The sequence below is a fragment of the Meriones unguiculatus genome, chromosome 8 (genome assembly GCF_030254825.1).
Source record: "Meriones unguiculatus strain TT.TT164.6M chromosome 8, Bangor_MerUng_6.1, whole genome shotgun sequence".
NCBI lineage: Eukaryota > Metazoa > Chordata > Mammalia > Rodentia > Muridae > Meriones > Meriones unguiculatus.
In genome coordinates, this window is record NC_083356.1 from 21,831,106 (window position 1) to 21,847,170 (window position 16,065).

Consider the following 16,065-nt stretch of genomic DNA (forward strand, 5'->3'; position numbering starts at 1 on the left):
AATCCCCCAGTACTCAGAGGACTAAGTTGAAAGCCAGTTGGGCTATGGAGACACTATCCCAAATAAAAACAAGAATTAGCTAAGCTTTATTTGCAAGCTTCCCCTCTCAAGACTAGATGGCAACACCCACTGTAAAGCTCATAAATACAGTGTAGACTCAACATTTACAGTCTGTCCTTCACTTTCTGTGGGAGAGTCTGGAAGTGAAACTTGAATTTAGGGCAATAATCTCTACTACCTTAAAAAACTGGGTGATGGTGATACATGCCTTTAATCCCAGCACTCAGGAAGCAGAGGCAGGCAGGTTGGTCTTTGTGAGTTCACGGCCAGCTATGGTCTACAAAAGGAGTTTAAGGACAGCCAGGGCTACACAGTGAGACCCTGTCTTGAGAAAAAAAAAACTTTTTGAGGCCAGCCTCAAAAATGAGTTCCAGGGTGGCCAGGACTATACAGAGAACCTGTCTCAAAAACAAACAAACAAACAAAACAAAAAAAACAAAAAACAAAAGGGAAAAATGAAAACGAACTCTGCAACTTAGACACATAAAATGAGGTTGAAATAGAGGTGCTGGCTTAAGCAGGGGGAAGTCTAGCAGGCAATGTCCTTGGCTTTCTAAAACAGCCTAAGTGCAAAATACTTGTCACAAACACAGCAATGACACTTTTAGTTGGAGTTCTTTTAATATTTAAGTACAAAAAGTGAGTACTGTTGTCTTTTTTTATACACACACAGATCTAAGAGCCAGAATGTGCAGAGGAAATAAGCGCCTGCTCTGTCCACAGTCCTCGTGTGGCTAAAGCTAGAGCCAGCCTCCCTTCTCTCCAGCGTACATGGGGGTTCCTGGTGACGGTTGTCTGCTACAGCTGTAATGGAGTTTGTCAGTTCCATATTGTTTACATGTCCTAGATATTTCCATTAAAAAAAAAGAAAAAAAAGCCCTTAATGGTGAGGGGGCTTGCTTCTCTCCCATAATGGGCATGAGAATTTCCTTAGCAATTCACTGAAGGAATAGAGTGGAAAACTTTCCACGTGGCTGTATTCCAGCATCAAAGTGAGAACATGAAACAAGTGAGGGCATTATGAAGGGCACAGGTGCAGCTAGGGTCTCTCCATGAGAAACGGAGAAAGTTCCGTTAATTAGATCGATGTGTCCCCAGTCCCCCACCAAAAAAAAAAAAAAAATCAAACAATCAGCAGTTTCAACACAACTGAATTTCAAAGTTCTCCCACCAGGACAAACACAGAAGTAACAATCTAGATCTTTCCAGGAAGTGGAGGTAGAGCCCCTGGCATTCCTCCTGACAGCCCTGTGTTAGGCCCTAAAAGTATCTGGAAAAGAAAAAAGAAAAGTGTTAAGACACCCATGGCAAACTCTACACTGCTGAGCAGTCAGGCGCCTAGAAGTACATGGACCTACACCCGCTTGGGGTTAAGTGCCCATCTACTCCTTGGGCCTCCCCGCTGGTCTAGAGCCCTGAGCATGCGCTTACCTGCCGCTGCTGCAGTTGCTGCTGTTGCTCCATTTGCAACTTTTCTGTCTCAAAGACAACAGGAAGAACCAGGATCATGAAGGAAGTGGTCCCTATCCACAGAGCTGCCCTGGAAAATCTGCAGTGGGAGAGTGTGTGTGTGAAAACATGAAAAGAAAAGCACACAACCTGGCCGAGATCCAGCCGGTGACAGAACTGCCATTATCTTCCTCGATGTTTTTGAAAGCGTACCCCTACCCATTCCTTGCACCAAACTCCTAGCGGGAGCAAGAGGAGCAGTAATTACCCTTAGCGATTTCAGTACATCAGTATAAGCCTCGCATATAATAACCTTAGACAACCTGAAAGAATTCCCACAACCACCCTGTCAGACAAGAACTCCACTCTGCAGAAGACCAACCACACTAGGGGTACGACAATGAAACCAAGGTCACTCAAACTCTGGTCTGCGGCTTCCATGGCCCGGTGTCCTTTGACAACAGTCACTCTTCCAAGCATACTCCCAGTGTCTCTTCTTCCGTCCTCTACCTGTACATCTTCTGGGCCACGAAGAGCGAGAGATCAAAGGTGGCTCCGGCGGCGGACCGGACCCTCTCCGGAAACATCTCCGTCAGGCCCCAGAGTCTCTCCGACAGGGTCTCATCTAGCTGTGGTAGAGGAGGTGCGGGTCACTGGAGAAGCGGCGGCAGCACCGGAGCCGCCGAGCCCGGCGCCCGGCCCTTTGCTGCCGCGCGGAGAAGCCGCCCTCCCGGCTCGCGGCGCCCACGCCCCGACGGCCCGCTCCCGCCCCACTCCCCGCAGGCCCTAGCACCTCGTCGTCATCGTCCTCTTCCAACTCCTCCTCGGCCTTCTCCGCCTCGGCTTTCGGGAACAATTCGTCGGGAGACAGTGGCTCCCCTGCGCCGGCTGCAGCGACGGCGGCGGCCATGGCTGTAGGACACCGGAAGCGGAAGGGAGCCGGCGAGAGCGACCCACCGCTGGACAGAGCGTCTTCCGGAAGCCAGGAGAGAGCGCCCGGCCCCTCCGTGTCGCCAGGCTCTTAATGTTAACTGAAGGTAAGAGCCGGGAGCTTCCTCAAGGAGACATGCGGTTGCATCGCAGCTATCTTATGTAGTTGGGCCTGGGCTGGGCTCTGAAAACCTGCATATTTTAAAAAGATCTGCCTTTTGTTTTTCTGAGATAAGGTTTATCTGTGTAGTCGTGGCTGTCCTGGAACTGACCTTGAACTCAGGGATCCGCCTGCCATTGCCTCCCGGGTGCTGGGATTAAAGGATTGCGCCACCACTGCCAGGTGAGCAATACTTTCATAGACAGGTCTCGCTGTGTAGCCCAGGCTGGCCTAAAATTCACAGAACTAGGACTGCCTCTGCCTCCCAAAGGATTAAAGGTCTTGAGGTGGTAGCCTAGACTTGCCTCAGACTTATCTTGCTTCAACCACCCAAGGGTAGGGATTTAAAACGTGAGCCATTGCACCCAACAACGATTATTTTAAACTTTTTATTTTAAATTATGTTTATATCCACATGAGTTGGTGCCCTTGAAGGCCTGAGGCCTTTGATCCTTGGAGCTGGAGTTACAGGCAGTCATGAGCTACCTGACATGGATGCTGGGAACTGAACTTGGGTCCTTTGTAAGATTACCATCTTTCCAGACCCAACAATACATAATTGGAAAAACTAAATCTTATTTTAAAAAATGACATGTGTGCTGGGCCGTGGTGGCACACACCTTTAATCCCAGCAGAGGAAAGTGAATTAAAAGCCAGCCTAGTCTAGAGAGAGCTTCAGGACATCCAAGGCTACACAGAGAAATCCTGTCTCAGGAAGAAAACCAAACCAAACCCCACTTTTATGTGTGTATGTGCATGGGTGTACATATACCACGTTGTGCTTATGGGGGTTGGAGGACAACTTGCAGAAGTTGATTCTCTCTGTAACAGAGCCCCAGACCTTAGCACAACTGACTCCATGATGGAAGTACCATTCGGTCTGTAAAATTCATCGCATGGACAGCACCAACAGCCAAAAGTTAAAGACCTAATACATCAAAGTCCAAAGTTATGGTAAAATATCTAAATTGCACTAACATTGCTTTTTGGCTTCTGTAGTCCCGCTTCTGGTTAACTGTTCTTGTTACCCGAACGAAGTATGTCAACCCAGAACATGGTTTTTGTGCTTAAAAACACACCCTGAGAAAGGCTCACCAGGCTAGCCTGGGATCCTGAACATCCAGTGTAGGATTTTCAGATTTCCTCTTGGCTTAACCCCATGTTGGAACAGTCTTTTCTGGTGAATGCCCCCACACACTCTCTTTCCACCATGTGGGTTCCCAGGGATCAAATTCAGGCTTAGCAGCAAGCATCTTTACCCACTGGGCCACTAACTGCCTCTCTCCCACATTGAGGCTTAGTTTCATGTAGCCCAGGGTAGCCTTGAACTTACTTTGTAGTCAAAGATGACCTTGAATTTCTGATCCTTCTACCTCCACCTGAGGCCACAGGTGTGTCTTCACACTGGTAGGTGATACTGGGAATCAAACCCAGGGCTTTGTGCATTCTAACACGCTTTTATTTTTCTTTGAGATAGTTTTCTCTGTGTAGCCTTGGCTGTCCTGGACCCATTTGTAGACTGTGCTGGCCTCCAACTCACAGAGATACCCCTGCCTCCCTGAATGCTTGGATTGCAGGCATGCAGCCTGCACCAGGTGCACAAACACAACCATTTACTTATTTTAGTCATTTATTTATTTTTATTTCTTTAGGTTTTTCCAAGACAGGGTTTCTCTGTAGCTTTGGATGTCCTAGACTCCCTTTCTAGACCAGGCTGGCCTCGAACTCATAGAGATCTGCCAGCCTCTGCCTCTCAGAGTGCTCTGATCACAGGCGTGCACCACTGGTTTTTTATTTTTTAGAGACAAGGCCTCTCTATGTAGCCCTCACTGTCCTAAGAATTCTATGTAGGGCTCCAACTCACAGAAATACACCTGCCTCTCCCAAGTGCTGGGACTAAGTTCATGCAACATCATGTCCAGCTCATACGTGAGTTTAAAGAAAGAGTGTTTAACAGCGAAAGGGTTTTCAATAATCATAAAATTGCTAAGGCTAAGAGATCGAAAAACAGTGGGAGCATGCACTGGCACATTGCGACCACTAGGGGGCGGACAAGGTGATCCAGAAATGCCTGAGACAGGAGCAGAGGACACAACTCCAGAAGGGGGGAGTGTGACAAGCACTTGTGGGCCTCAAGGACAATGCCCAGCAGCGAAGGCCACATACAGTAAGTGGAATCTAGGCCAGAAGTCACACAGACTAAAGGATGTGGGTAGGTGGAGAGTCCTCTTCCCTCAAGGCTACAGTACCTGCCACTCCTGTTCGTGTCCTGTCAGAATTTGGAGCTGGAGGTGAAGCTCTTACTTTTGGAGCCACATGGGTCTCTCGGGGAAGCGAACAAAAGCTGTGCGATTCAGCCTGTACCTGCACACCAAGGCGCAGTCATCAGGCCTCTGATGACAGCCTCTAATACTGCCTTACGCCCACAGAACTTTCTATTTCAGCTCTTTAGTGACAGTCCTTCCCTACTCCAACTCACAAAACTGTTGCCATGATTACAAGAAAGAATGTCAACGGGCCAGCACTAGTCCGCCTCTAGTTTGACAGAGAAAGACTTTAAGGGAGAATTCTAGCCAGATCCTGAAAAAGGTATCTAATCAAAAAGGAAACTCTTAAGAATGACATGCTAGCTGGCACGGTGGCACACGTCCAGGACAGCCAGGGCTACACAGAGAAGCCCTGTCTCACAAACCAACCAAACGAAAAAAGATGTTCAGCATCAGCAGTTCTCCACAAATGGTTGCCAAAAACATGGCCTGGACACAAGCAAACCCCAGGTTTCCACACTCTGCACCTATATGATGTATCTGGACCCTTTTATGGTTTTTCTCCAGGATCCAGCATTTTCTTTGGCTAGCAAGATGACTCATGGGATAAAAACACAAGCCATCAAGCTTGACAACCTGAGTTTGGTCCTCATGACCCACATAGGAAAAAAACTGACCCCTGACATTTGTCCTTTGACCTCCACATGGAGTAGTAGGGCACATGCAGCCTGCCCCATAAAAAGTAAAATTTAAGAATTAAGGAGGTATATGTGGGGGGTGTAGATTTCCAGGTTTGGCACTTGTTCTGGGATCAGGAAGTGAAGTTGTAAGCTGTGGTTCTCTATTATGCTTTCCTGTCCATCCCCTGCAGTGTTCTGCTGGCCATTAGGAGCTGCTACAAGTTATAGCCTCGGTGTCGGCAGCCCATCCTCTGTCACTGTGGACCGGGACTCAGGCTTCCAGCACTTGCACTGGTGTCTAAAGCAGTTTCCAAACTGGTCTCTGAACAGTGTGTCTTGTATGTAGTTAGGCATGTCCTAACTACACGAGGGGACGTGAGGTGTGTCCTCTGGCCTCCACATGGGGCAGTGGACGAGGGGGTGAGGGGAAGTGTGCAAAGGACTGAGCCCACTGTCAGGCTCAGTGCCGGTTCAGGAGGAAGTAACCATTGTAGTGGTCCCCAGTTTAAGGCCCTGGGCTCCGTGCCCCAGTCGCGTCCCCTGCTGGGCTCTGAGAACTAGGCTCCCCTCCGACTAGAGAAGGCTGGTTCACACTAACTTGGGCACCGATTCCCATGCCATCCACTCCTCAATAGGCCTGGAACACCAAGTGGGCCACCAGTGCCACCTCCCTGAAGCAGGAAAGCAGATTAATTTGAGCATGAAGTCACTATTTCTCTTCCAGTGTGGTTTCCCACTTCAAGGTGCTGTTCTCCCAATCCTGAAAATCCTGTCCTTAGGACCCAGGCTCTGGTTACTTCTTTGAGGAACCTGCAGAGGAATCTTAATCCAGCAACTGTGTTTACTCTGACAGGATTACAGACACTCCTTTAACCCCAGGAGACAGAGGCAAGCAGATCTCTGAGTTCAAGGCCAGCCTGGTATAGAGCAAGTTTCAGGTAGAGAAAAGCTTAGGTCGAGGCATGGTGGTATATGCCATCAATTTCAGCACTCAGGAGACAGGCATACAGATCTCTGAGTTCTAGTCAGTGCTGCTCAGGCGGTTCTGCTGAGTCAGTTGAGAGGGAGTGCAGTAGAGTTGAGTTTGTGGCAGTTCAGTTCATGAAATTCAGAAGCGCTTTTACTGGGAGAGTTTTACAGGGACAGGTTGTACAGGGAACAGACTAGACACAGGTGAAGATAGAATGATCCAGACAATGACATGGAGCCAGAAGATTAGTAGATTGATAGTTTGAGGCCAAGCAGAGGAATTCAGTCAGAAGCTGAGAGAAGCCAGTTTGAATCAGTCAGCTAGAAGAAGAGTTTTAAGCCAGACAGCTGGGTAGAGCCAGCCAGCCAGACTTCAGAAAGAGCTAGAAAGTGTGAGCTTATTCAGAATTAAGTCTCAGAGCTGAAAACATTCTAGACCTAGATTAGATTATACAGAGATTAGAAGCTTCCAAGAGTAAGCCTAGGTAAGCAATGGAGGGAGTAAGCCTCCGAGACTACAATTTCTTCTAAACAATAAAAGATACTTCTACAGGAACCCACACAGCTTTTGTTTGTTTTTGGTTTACTTATTTTGGTCACACAGAGATTATTGAACTCCATTTAATAAAAATAAAAATAGTCAAAACAGGAAAGTGGAGTAAATTACAGTGTGCTGTGAAAGGCTGGGGCTTGCTGCTAGGAAGTTGATGCCAGAAGAGGCTGTGGACGTAGGGATGAGGGTTCTTTAGGGGCAGAGAGAGTGTGGCTCAGGGGGGAAGGGGTCAGACAACCCAGAGCCGCTAGCTGTGCACCCTCACTGATGTTCTCTCTGGAACTAGTGGTAAACCCCAGACACCCGTGCAATGAGGTGAGCTGCCAGCTGTCTGAGCACGGGGACTCTGAGATGCGGATAACTGTATGCTGTCCCCTGCCGACAGTGACTAAAGCCTCCCTAAGTTCTAGACCTTCCTGGGGTTTGCTTTGGATTGACACCCAGCGGTATGTCTGAGGTGCCTCCCTAACTATGGCCCTGGCCTGGCACCTGGGGGTCCACGTCACCTCTCTATTCCCAGTCCAAGGGAGCCAGAGCCTGTTAATGCTCTCTCCTAGGGCAAGTTACTAATCTGACTAAAAATCAAAGGGCTCTGCCACATCCTCCTCCCCCAGTCAGCGGGACTCTTTCTAGTCTCCTAGTGCGTGTTCCCAGGGGCTTCATTTCCTCCTGCGGTTGATGATCTTCAGCTCGTCCAGCTCTTTGTCCTTTAAGTGGGACTCAGCAGTGGTCTCTGACAGCTGGAAGAAAAGCATCACACTGTTACGTGTCCAGGCCATGCTGCAGGAATGCACAGCTCCTGTGCACCAAGGAAAGGCGGCATTCCTCACCCAGCTCACCTCTTCAGCAGGAGGGCCTTGGTGGCCAAAGGAACTTCTCTACCCATACTTCAGCCCGGTAGCACTTCCATCACTTAAAACTAACTGCATGGCATGCCACATGTGAAGGATGAGAACATAATGGGCACGCTACAGTGAAGGGAGTATAAATCGCTTTGAGCTCTAGAGCTCATGTAATGGCATTTTGGGGATGATGCAATTAAAAAAACAAACAACCTAATTGGGCAAATGGGATGCTCTTGAAAATAATGGTCCTTTACTCATCAGCATCTTTGACTAGGCAGACCCTGAACATGAAGACAGGGCGGACCGGTGGTCTCTGCTTCCAGAGCCTGTACGTGGCTTTTATTAGCTCCATGAGGAGGTGCTATTCTGATGCCAGCTCCTTGCTGGAGAGATGAGATCACAGAGCAGTGAGCCAGCAGGGCAGAGAAGCTTGCCATGAGCTCCATCACTCCTGCCGTCACCCTGCACATGCACGCCAGGCCCAGCAGGTCTGCGCTCAGGACTGATTCACCCCCTTTGAGGCAGTGTACCTCCACACCATGACCGGACTCCCCTGCTGCGCGGGATGCCTTCATCTAACCTCCATTCCTGCCCCCATCCTGGGGTATTCAGTTCACGCACTGCTTTATCTGAGAAGCTCTCTCTACTATACAGACCTCTCCTCCTGTGTTGGTACCAGACTCTGCCTGGACTAAAGGATACCCTTACCACAGGCACAGGAATTGTGGGTACTGTGATACATCCCTGCTCCAAGCCTTTGGTGGCAAGGTTGGCATTTATATTTGTGTTGGGATACACGGGAAATGGACCTGGCAAATGGGCCCTGGGGAAAACAGTTGGATGGCTTGACACAGGGTAGGGCTTCCCTGAAGGGGAAACCCTAGGCATCACTTCTGATTGCCTTGCTTACCATGTCCAGCAAAATGTCTACTTTCAGCCTCAGGAGATTGTTTTCTTCTTCCAGCTGCTGGTTTCGTTTGCGCAGGCGCTGAGTTTCCCTCCGATCCACACCCCCACTAATCACTGTGTCTAGAGGAAGCGTGAAACAGGAGTGAGAGGGGGTTTCCTTCTAGCATCCTGACTGACAGAACACCAGAAAGGGCCACTCACCTGCTACCCACTGGCCGTTTTCAAACTTCAGGCTTTGCCCCGCCAGGTTCATGGTGGGAGTTCCATAGTCAAGGCCCAGCTCCAATTCCCGAGTTGACCGATCTAACTGTGGTAAGACACCATGATGGCTCAGGAAGCCGCAGAACGAGAGCTCACATCCCAGCTCCTCCCACTAGTCTAGAGCCAACAAAAGATGTCTGCCCTCCCACCAATACTTAGAACCTTTAAAAACACATGTTTTTGAGATAAGGTCTCACTATGTAACCCTGGCTGTCCTGTATCTCACTCTGTAGACCAGGCTGGCCTTGAACTCAAAGAGATCTGCCTGCCTCTGCCTCAAGACTGCTAGGACTAAAAGAGCTTACCATCACATCTAAGACCGTGAATACTTTTTAAAGGGCTGGACTATCAAACTATATGTAACAGGCATTTGAACTAGAGGCTGGCGATTGCTCTGTGGGTAGGAGGGCTTGCTGTGTAAACATGCTGACTACACTCAGAAAAAGCCAGGTGTGGCCATAAGACCCAGTGCGCTGTGGGTGGGTGGGTGTAGGTGGGGGTGGTAGATGGGAGACAGGGGGCTCAGTGGGGTTTGCTGGTCACCAGCCTAGGTGAAAATGAAAAGTTCCAGGTTCAGAATGAGACCCGGTCTCAGCGAATAAAACAGGACACCCAATGTCCTCTTCTGGCCTCTGTGCATGAGGGCCCACCCACAGGGGGCCACCCACCCAATTTAAATTATAAGAGGGAAGAAATGTTCTGGTTTATACTTTGCACATTTCCAGAAAGGCTATATAGGCTGCCATTTATGAGTTGATTTTCTTTTTTCTCTTTTCTTTCTTTCTTTCTTTCTTTCTTTCTTTCTTTCTTTCTTTCTTTCTTTCTCTCTCTGTCTCTCTGTCTCTCTCCCTCTCTCTCTCTCTCTCTTTCTTTCTTTTTTGAGACAGGATTTCTCCATGTAGCCCTGGCTGTCCTGGAACTAGCTTTGTAGACCAGGCTGGCCTTGAGTTCAGAGATTTGCCTGCTTCCATGAGTACTGGGACTAAAAGTGTATGCCACTATGCCCTTGTAAATTGAGTTTTTACGTCTACTTGACAATTCCAAGAGTACCACTGTACATTTCCATGTATATAATAATACTCAATTTTAATTCATGCTCTTCATCACTGTGAGTTTATAATACAAGGAAATGCGTAAATTGTTGTTTGTTTAATATGGAAGCACATAGTTATGATAAAATTCTAGTTTAGGAGTAGGAGAGATGGTTCAGAGGTCAAGAGCACTGGCTGCTCTTCCAGAGGTCCTGAGTTCAATTCCCAGCAACCACATGGTGGTTCACAACCATCTGTAATGTGATCTGGTGCCCTCTTCTGATGTGCAGGTGTACATGCAGACACAACATTGTATACATAAGAAATAAATAAAAATCTTTAAAAAATTCTAGTTTATAGTTCTTGCTGGGACTTGTTAATGTGTGAGTCTAACGTCTGTGTTCATCGACAGAACTAACTCTTGCCAGTTCAGTTCAGCCAGAGAGAAGCTTTCAACCAGACCCTCTGAGGAAGGCATGAATAGCTCAAGAAGCTGGTTTTGGGGGGCTGGAGAGATGGCTCAGAGGTTAAGAGAACTGGCTGTTTTTCCAGAGGTCCTGAGTTCAATTCCCAGCAAGAATTATGGTGGCTCATAACCATCTATAATGAGTTCTGGAGTGCAGGTGTACATGCAGGCAGAACACTGTATACATGGCAAATAAATAAATACTTAAAAAAAAAGAAGCTGGTTTTGTGTGTGTGTGTGTGTGTGTGTGTGTGTGTGTGTGTGTAGAAAGAAGGAGAAAAAGAGAGGGGAGAATTCCGTCAAGTGTGTGCCGAAATGTCCTTTGCTCAACTAGGACTTCCTTGATCACCCTATTTAAAGTGACAGCTTTGTTTCCACATCGCTCTCCTGGTTAAGATGTCTGCTCTCTAAGTAGATGCGGGGATTTGATTCCCCCCTGCCCTCCCTTTTTTCCTAGTGGGGCTTGAACCTTGGGACTTGAATAGATTAGGCAAGTGCTCTACCACTGAGATATATCCCTTGCCGTGTGTGTGTGTGTGTGTGTGTGTGTGTGTGTGTGTGTGTGTGTAGTGTTCATGTATGTGCAGTTGTATGTGTGTACACGTGTGAAGGCCAGAAGACAACCTCAGGTGTTATTCTTCAGGCACCATCCACATTTTGAAAAAATTTCAGGCCAGGCATGGTGGTACACATTCTTAATCCCAAAGCTCAAGAGGCAGAGGCAGGTGGATCTCTGTGAGTTCAAGGCCCGATTGCTCAACAAACAGTTCCAGGACAGCCAGGGCTACACAGAGAGACCCTGCCTCAACTCTACCCACCCCACACACAAAAAGAAACAAGCACAGAAGGCATTAGCTGTCAGGATGGCATTTTCAAGTGTGTTGCAGCAGATTCTCTTTTCTCCTCATCTTTGCGTTTTCCCTAACAAACAGCCTCCTCCCAGCCTCTTTTCCCTCCTGCTGCCCTTCTTCAGCACCTGTGTTGAGAGAGTTTTTCACTGCCCTGAAACCCAGCAGGCAGCCTGTGCTGATCCTGTTGTCCTCAGCCCCAGGTCTCCCTTCTGAGCACCACCCCATTCACATGCCAGTGTTTTACTTTTTAATTTATTATATTTTAAAAATTTTAGATTGCTTTTATTGTGTGCATGTATGGGTGTTCTGTCTGCCTGTCCACCATGTGCATACTTGGTACCTGTGGAGGTCAGAAGACACTGGATTCCCTAGACCTGGACGTACAGATGGTTGCCAAGCACTAGGTGGGTGCTGGATATCTAACCTGGGTCCTCATCAAGAGCAACAAGAGCTATTAGCCACTGAGCTGTCTCTTCAGCCCATGCCCAGCTATTAAAATGTTGGTTCTGGGGATCCTCACATTTCTCAACGGAGCCATTTCCCCATTTGCCTGGGGCCCCTTTAAAAAACACATAAATTCTGAGAGGGTATCGTTGAGGTGCCCAGGCAGGCCTTAATCTTGTAATCCCACGTCAGCCTCCCAGTAGCTGGAATTATCGGCCTGCACGACCAAGCCAGGTACCTGTCTTTTCCTTAATATATTTCATCCAGCACCCGCGAGACCACCTGATATACAGAGTTGTCAACTGGCTGCTGGGGAACTGATGACTGGGGAAGACGACCCTGGGCAGGTGGAGCTACATGCAGAGGAGGCTCCTGTGAGGTTTGGTGGCTGGAGCAAAGGGTGTACAGGGGACAAGGCCACGAGGCGCCTATGTGCCTTTCTCAAGACCTGGGCCCCTGCCGTGGGATAACGGGTTGTTATTTAGCCCCCTGCACCCCACCACGTTTTGTTTTGTGTTTCCTTGTCCCAGCCATTGCCTGTGAGGTTGAGGCCATCTTGGTCTCCATAGCAAGCTCCAGGACAGCCCAGACTACACAGAGTCTCCGTTGTGAGAGGTCTGCCATCACGGATGTCTTTGAATCTTATGAATGCAGTGCCACTCGAGGCCAGGAGAGGGTGTTGGCCCCCCTGGAACTGGACTTACAGACTCTGCAAGAGCAACATGTGCCCCTATCCCAATGGCCGGAATTTGACTTTTTCCTTTTTTGAGACAGGGTCTGGGTATCCTGGGAGTCTCTATGAGACCAGGCTGGCCTCGAACTCACAGAGGTTCACCAGCCTCTATCTCCAGGTTGCTGAGATTAAAGGTGTACCACTGTACCCAGCTTGGATTTGATCGTCAAACATGACTAAACTGAATTCTTTTTTTTAATAGTTTATTTAATTTTATTGTATGTACATTAGTGTGAAGGTGTCAGATCTGTTAGAATTGGCATTAAAGACAGTTGTGAGCTGCCATGTGGGTGCTGGGAATTGAACCCAGGTCCTTTGGAAGAATAGGTAGTGCTCTTAACCACTGAACCATCTCCCCAGTCCCTTAAAATGAATTCTTGAGCAAGTTTTAGAACTAAAATGTCAGAATGGACAGCATTACCTGGGACCTCATCAGAAGGAGGCTGCCTGTCTTTTTTATTTTTTTACATCCCAGTTCAGTCTGCTGGGACAAGTCACTATGAAATTCACATAAACTCTGACAATATAAAACAAGATTTTTATATAATGCTAACTGGTCCAACTGGTTAATCTTGTCTCACTTTATAACCTAATCTCTACTGGGTCCTGGTCCCTCTTTTCTCATCCCGGGAACCATACTTTCTGTCCTACACATTCCACAAAGACAAGTGCATCGTGTCCCTCTAAGTCTGGGCTGCCCTAAGCTCTTCCTAACATTCCATGCAGACCCTCAGTTTCATTTCTAGCAGGTTCTGATGCACACTGAAAAACGAGTGCCTTAGGTCATCGGCCTGCAGAGCTAGAGGCCACCGGGACACAGGTCCAGTGGCTGGCTGTCTTAACAGGTTCTTGAATAAACTCGGACAGTAACTCCCACACAGGAATTCAAAGTTAAGCAATGATATAAACTAAAAGGATGCCCTCCCGCCGTGTTGCCGCTTTACCCAGAGGCCACTCACAGAATGCAGGTTGGAGAGAGAGGCAGACTTCCGAGGAGGGGTCTTCTTTGGGCTGAATATACTCCCAAAGAGAGGCATCCCTGACTTGATGAAAAAGCAGCAGCACTTTCTTCTCCTAGGGTCAAACAGATCACTGACTTTATTTGTTTTCAAATTATGAAAACCTTTCACCCACCGATGATCACCAGTCCTGGCAATGCCTGCTGGGAAGAGATGTCCCTTTGCACAGAACAGCAAAGGAAGGCCTGAGGCCCTGACAGCCCTGGTGGGTGTGGCCATTCCCTGGATGCTCCCTAGGTGCCAGGCAGCACGCTAAGACCTTTGCATAATGTCACTTAACTCACAACTACCCCTTGACAAGCCCCTCCGACGCACCCCATCAGGTTGGTGACATCCAGAAAGCTAAGGTCTTCAGTGGGAACAGGCAGGTGAACCAAAGTGTGTGTGGCTTCCCAGTTACGTTAGCCTCAGGCAATTCTGTCACAAGCTGGAATTGCCAGCATTACATTGTGGAGCAAGGAATGGAATTTTCACTATTCCCATAAGCCAGTAAGAGCACCACCAGGAACACCAACTTCTGCATATAGGCCTTTTTTTTTTTTTTTTTAACAGGGTTTCTTTGTGTAACAGTCCTGGCTGTTCTGGACTCTGTAGACCAAGAAGGCCTGGAACTCACAGCAATCCTCCTGCCTCTGCCTCCCTGAGTGCTGGGATTAAAGGCATGCACCACCATGCCTGGCTAGCATATATACCATTCTAAAGGCCCAAAGCCACATTCACATTTCATTCCCAAATCGACAGCGGTGCTTATAGCTGAGTCCAGTGTCAAGTCACCTGTGCTGAGAGGTAAAGGTAAGGCAGGTGTCTTAAGAAAAGGCGAGAGCCAGAACACGGTGGAGCTGATAATGACACTGTCACCATGACACCAGCTTGAATCACAACAAGACCTCCTGCAGTGCTCATGAATTCACTAACATCGATTAGGTTCAGGGAGGAGGTCCACTTTTAAATTTAAGCAGAACAAGTAAAGAGAAGTCATAAAATTCATGGCAGTTTTTTTTTTTTTAATGTGTGTGTTTATGTGCTGTATGCATGAGTATGTGCAGGTGTGTGTGTGTGCAGACACAGAAGCAGAGCCCGGAGCAGGACAACAGGCTGTCACTTTCTGTGTTCTCTTTAGACAAGGTCTCCCACTGAAACCTGGAGTTAGACTGGTGGCCAGCAAGAACAAGCAGTCTTGTCTTTGCCCCCAACAGAGCTAGAATTACAGTTGTCAGAGTCTAGGACAGGATGTTGTGGAATTCAAGTCCTTGTGCTTGAGCAGCAAACACCCATATTCACTGGGAATTTCCCCAGTCCCCTTCACACAATCCCCCCAAACACACACACACATTCTAGATCAAGCACCCTGCAAAATTCCCTGGACACTGGATAACCAACCCTGCTGAGATCCTAGGGTTCTTGAGTGAAGCTCTCTCAGAGGGAGGACCCGAGAGCATGAAAGTTTGTTGGTTTCCAACAAACACTGCTGCTCACCCTCAGTGGGATCCCAGCATTTTATCCCCCAAGAGCCTTTATTTATTGTTGCTTTCACGTATGGTGTAAACCTGGGTACCGCGTGCCTGTGTCTGTGGATTTCTGGAACCGGAGTCACTGTCGACGGAGCTGGGAATCTGGGTTCTCTCTAACAGCAACCAGTGCTCTTAGCTGCTGAACCATCTCTCCAGACCTCCAGTCCCTTATAATAACAGCACCCAGCTCGGAGGTTAAGAATGCTTTAGTGTTTACACGTTGCTGGGACATATGTTTACCATGACTCTAGAAAGTTAATCAAGCGGTCCCTTCTACAGGGGACTGTACTTATTGTGAGAAGTTTTAGTTTGCATCAGGCTACAAAAGGAATTATCTTCATTCTGGCAAGAAATTAAAGGACGCATCTTTGGTTTTCACCGGATTCTCAAAGGGAAAGGTGTCTCCAGTCAGTTGCTGGTCTGCAGCTGCACAGGCCACAGGACTGACTGTAGGAGTTCGGTACCGGTTAGGAAAAAAAAAAAAAAACCTCAAGGAATGGGTCAAAACAGGGTCCCCGAGTCACCATCGCAAGATGTGCCCGCGGACCACCACGCCACCCGGCCTGGCCTGCCCGCCATCCTCTCCCCAGGAGTACCCGGGCGTCCCACCCACCTCGGCTAGCCGAGACCTCGGCTCGCCGCTCCCTGACGTACCTGAGGCGTCTGCGAAGCCCGAGTCCAAGGAAGGATCCGCCCAGGCCGCGTCAACCGCTGCGACCGCGATTGGCAGGCGCCGACATCGTGCGCATGCGTGACCGCTGGAGGCGGGGGGTGGCCCTTACCCCTCCACCGCGGAGGACGGAGGGGGACCCGCCTCCCGGACAAGCCTCCGCGGGGCAGCGTGGCTCCTGCGGGCCTTCTCCGGCTCACGAATCGACGGAGGCCGTGAAGGCCTCTGGAATCACGTACGCGCTGTGTGGCACTGGC

At 48.7% G+C, this 16,065-nt stretch overlaps 2 protein-coding genes and 1 long non-coding RNA gene across 3 annotated transcripts; 1 reads left to right on the forward strand and 2 right to left on the reverse strand.

The window, feature by feature from the left end:
- Window positions 1–662: 662 nt before the first annotated feature.
- Tomm22 (translocase of outer mitochondrial membrane 22) lies at window positions 663–2,460 on the reverse strand. The gene is made up of 4 exons (XM_060389038.1): window positions 2,303–2,460; window positions 2,020–2,138; window positions 1,492–1,609; window positions 663–1,330 (listed from the first exon to the last, which is right to left on the reverse strand). The coding sequence occupies exons 1-4, from the start codon at window positions 2,417–2,419 to the stop codon at window positions 1,256–1,258; spliced, it is 429 nt and encodes a 142-aa protein (XP_060245021.1). The 5' UTR covers window positions 2,420–2,460; the 3' UTR covers window positions 663–1,255.
- A 31-nt stretch (window positions 2,461–2,491) lies between these two features.
- On the forward strand, window positions 2,492–7,075 carry LOC132655796 (uncharacterized). Its single transcript, XR_009593650.1, has 2 exons — window positions 2,492–2,546; window positions 2,676–7,075. It is a non-coding gene; the product is annotated as an uncharacterized LOC132655796 (long non-coding RNA).
- A 6-nt stretch (window positions 7,076–7,081) lies between these two features.
- On the reverse strand, window positions 7,082–15,924 carry Cby1 (chibby 1, beta catenin antagonist). The gene is made up of 5 exons (XM_021652441.2): window positions 15,793–15,924; window positions 13,568–13,682; window positions 9,024–9,129; window positions 8,824–8,942; window positions 7,082–7,808 (listed from the first exon to the last, which is right to left on the reverse strand). The coding sequence occupies exons 2-5, from the start codon at window positions 13,643–13,645 to the stop codon at window positions 7,728–7,730; spliced, it is 384 nt and encodes a 127-aa protein (XP_021508116.1). The 5' UTR covers window positions 13,646–13,682; window positions 15,793–15,924; the 3' UTR covers window positions 7,082–7,727.
- Window positions 15,925–16,065: the final 141 nt, after the last annotated feature.

Excerpts from the sequence above, each read along its gene's own strand:
- Cby1 (XM_021652441.2), bottom strand. The coding sequence starts at position 13,645 with ATGCCTCTCTTTGGGAGTATATTCAGCCCAAAGAAGACCCCTCCTCGG. Across the intron at positions 9,130-13,567 it reads CTCTCTCCAACCTGCATTCT|TTAGATCGGTCAACTCGGGA; the intron begins GTGAGTGGCCTC and ends GTCTTACCACAG. Across the intron at positions 8,943-9,023 it reads AAACGGCCAGTGGGTAGCAG|ACACAGTGATTAGTGGGGGT; the intron begins GTGAGTGGCCCT and ends CGCTTCCTCTAG.
- Tomm22 (XM_060389038.1), bottom strand. The coding sequence starts at position 2,419 with ATGGCCGCCGCCGTCGCTGCAGCCGGCGCAGGGGAGCCACTGTCTCCC. Across the intron at positions 1,610-2,019 it reads GTGGCCCAGAAGATGTACAG|ATTTTCCAGGGCAGCTCTGT; the intron begins GTAGAGGACGGA and ends CTCCCACTGCAG. Across the intron at positions 1,331-1,491 it reads AGCAACTGCAGCAGCGGCAG|ATACTTTTAGGGCCTAACAC; the intron begins GTAAGCGCATGC and ends TTTCTTTTCCAG.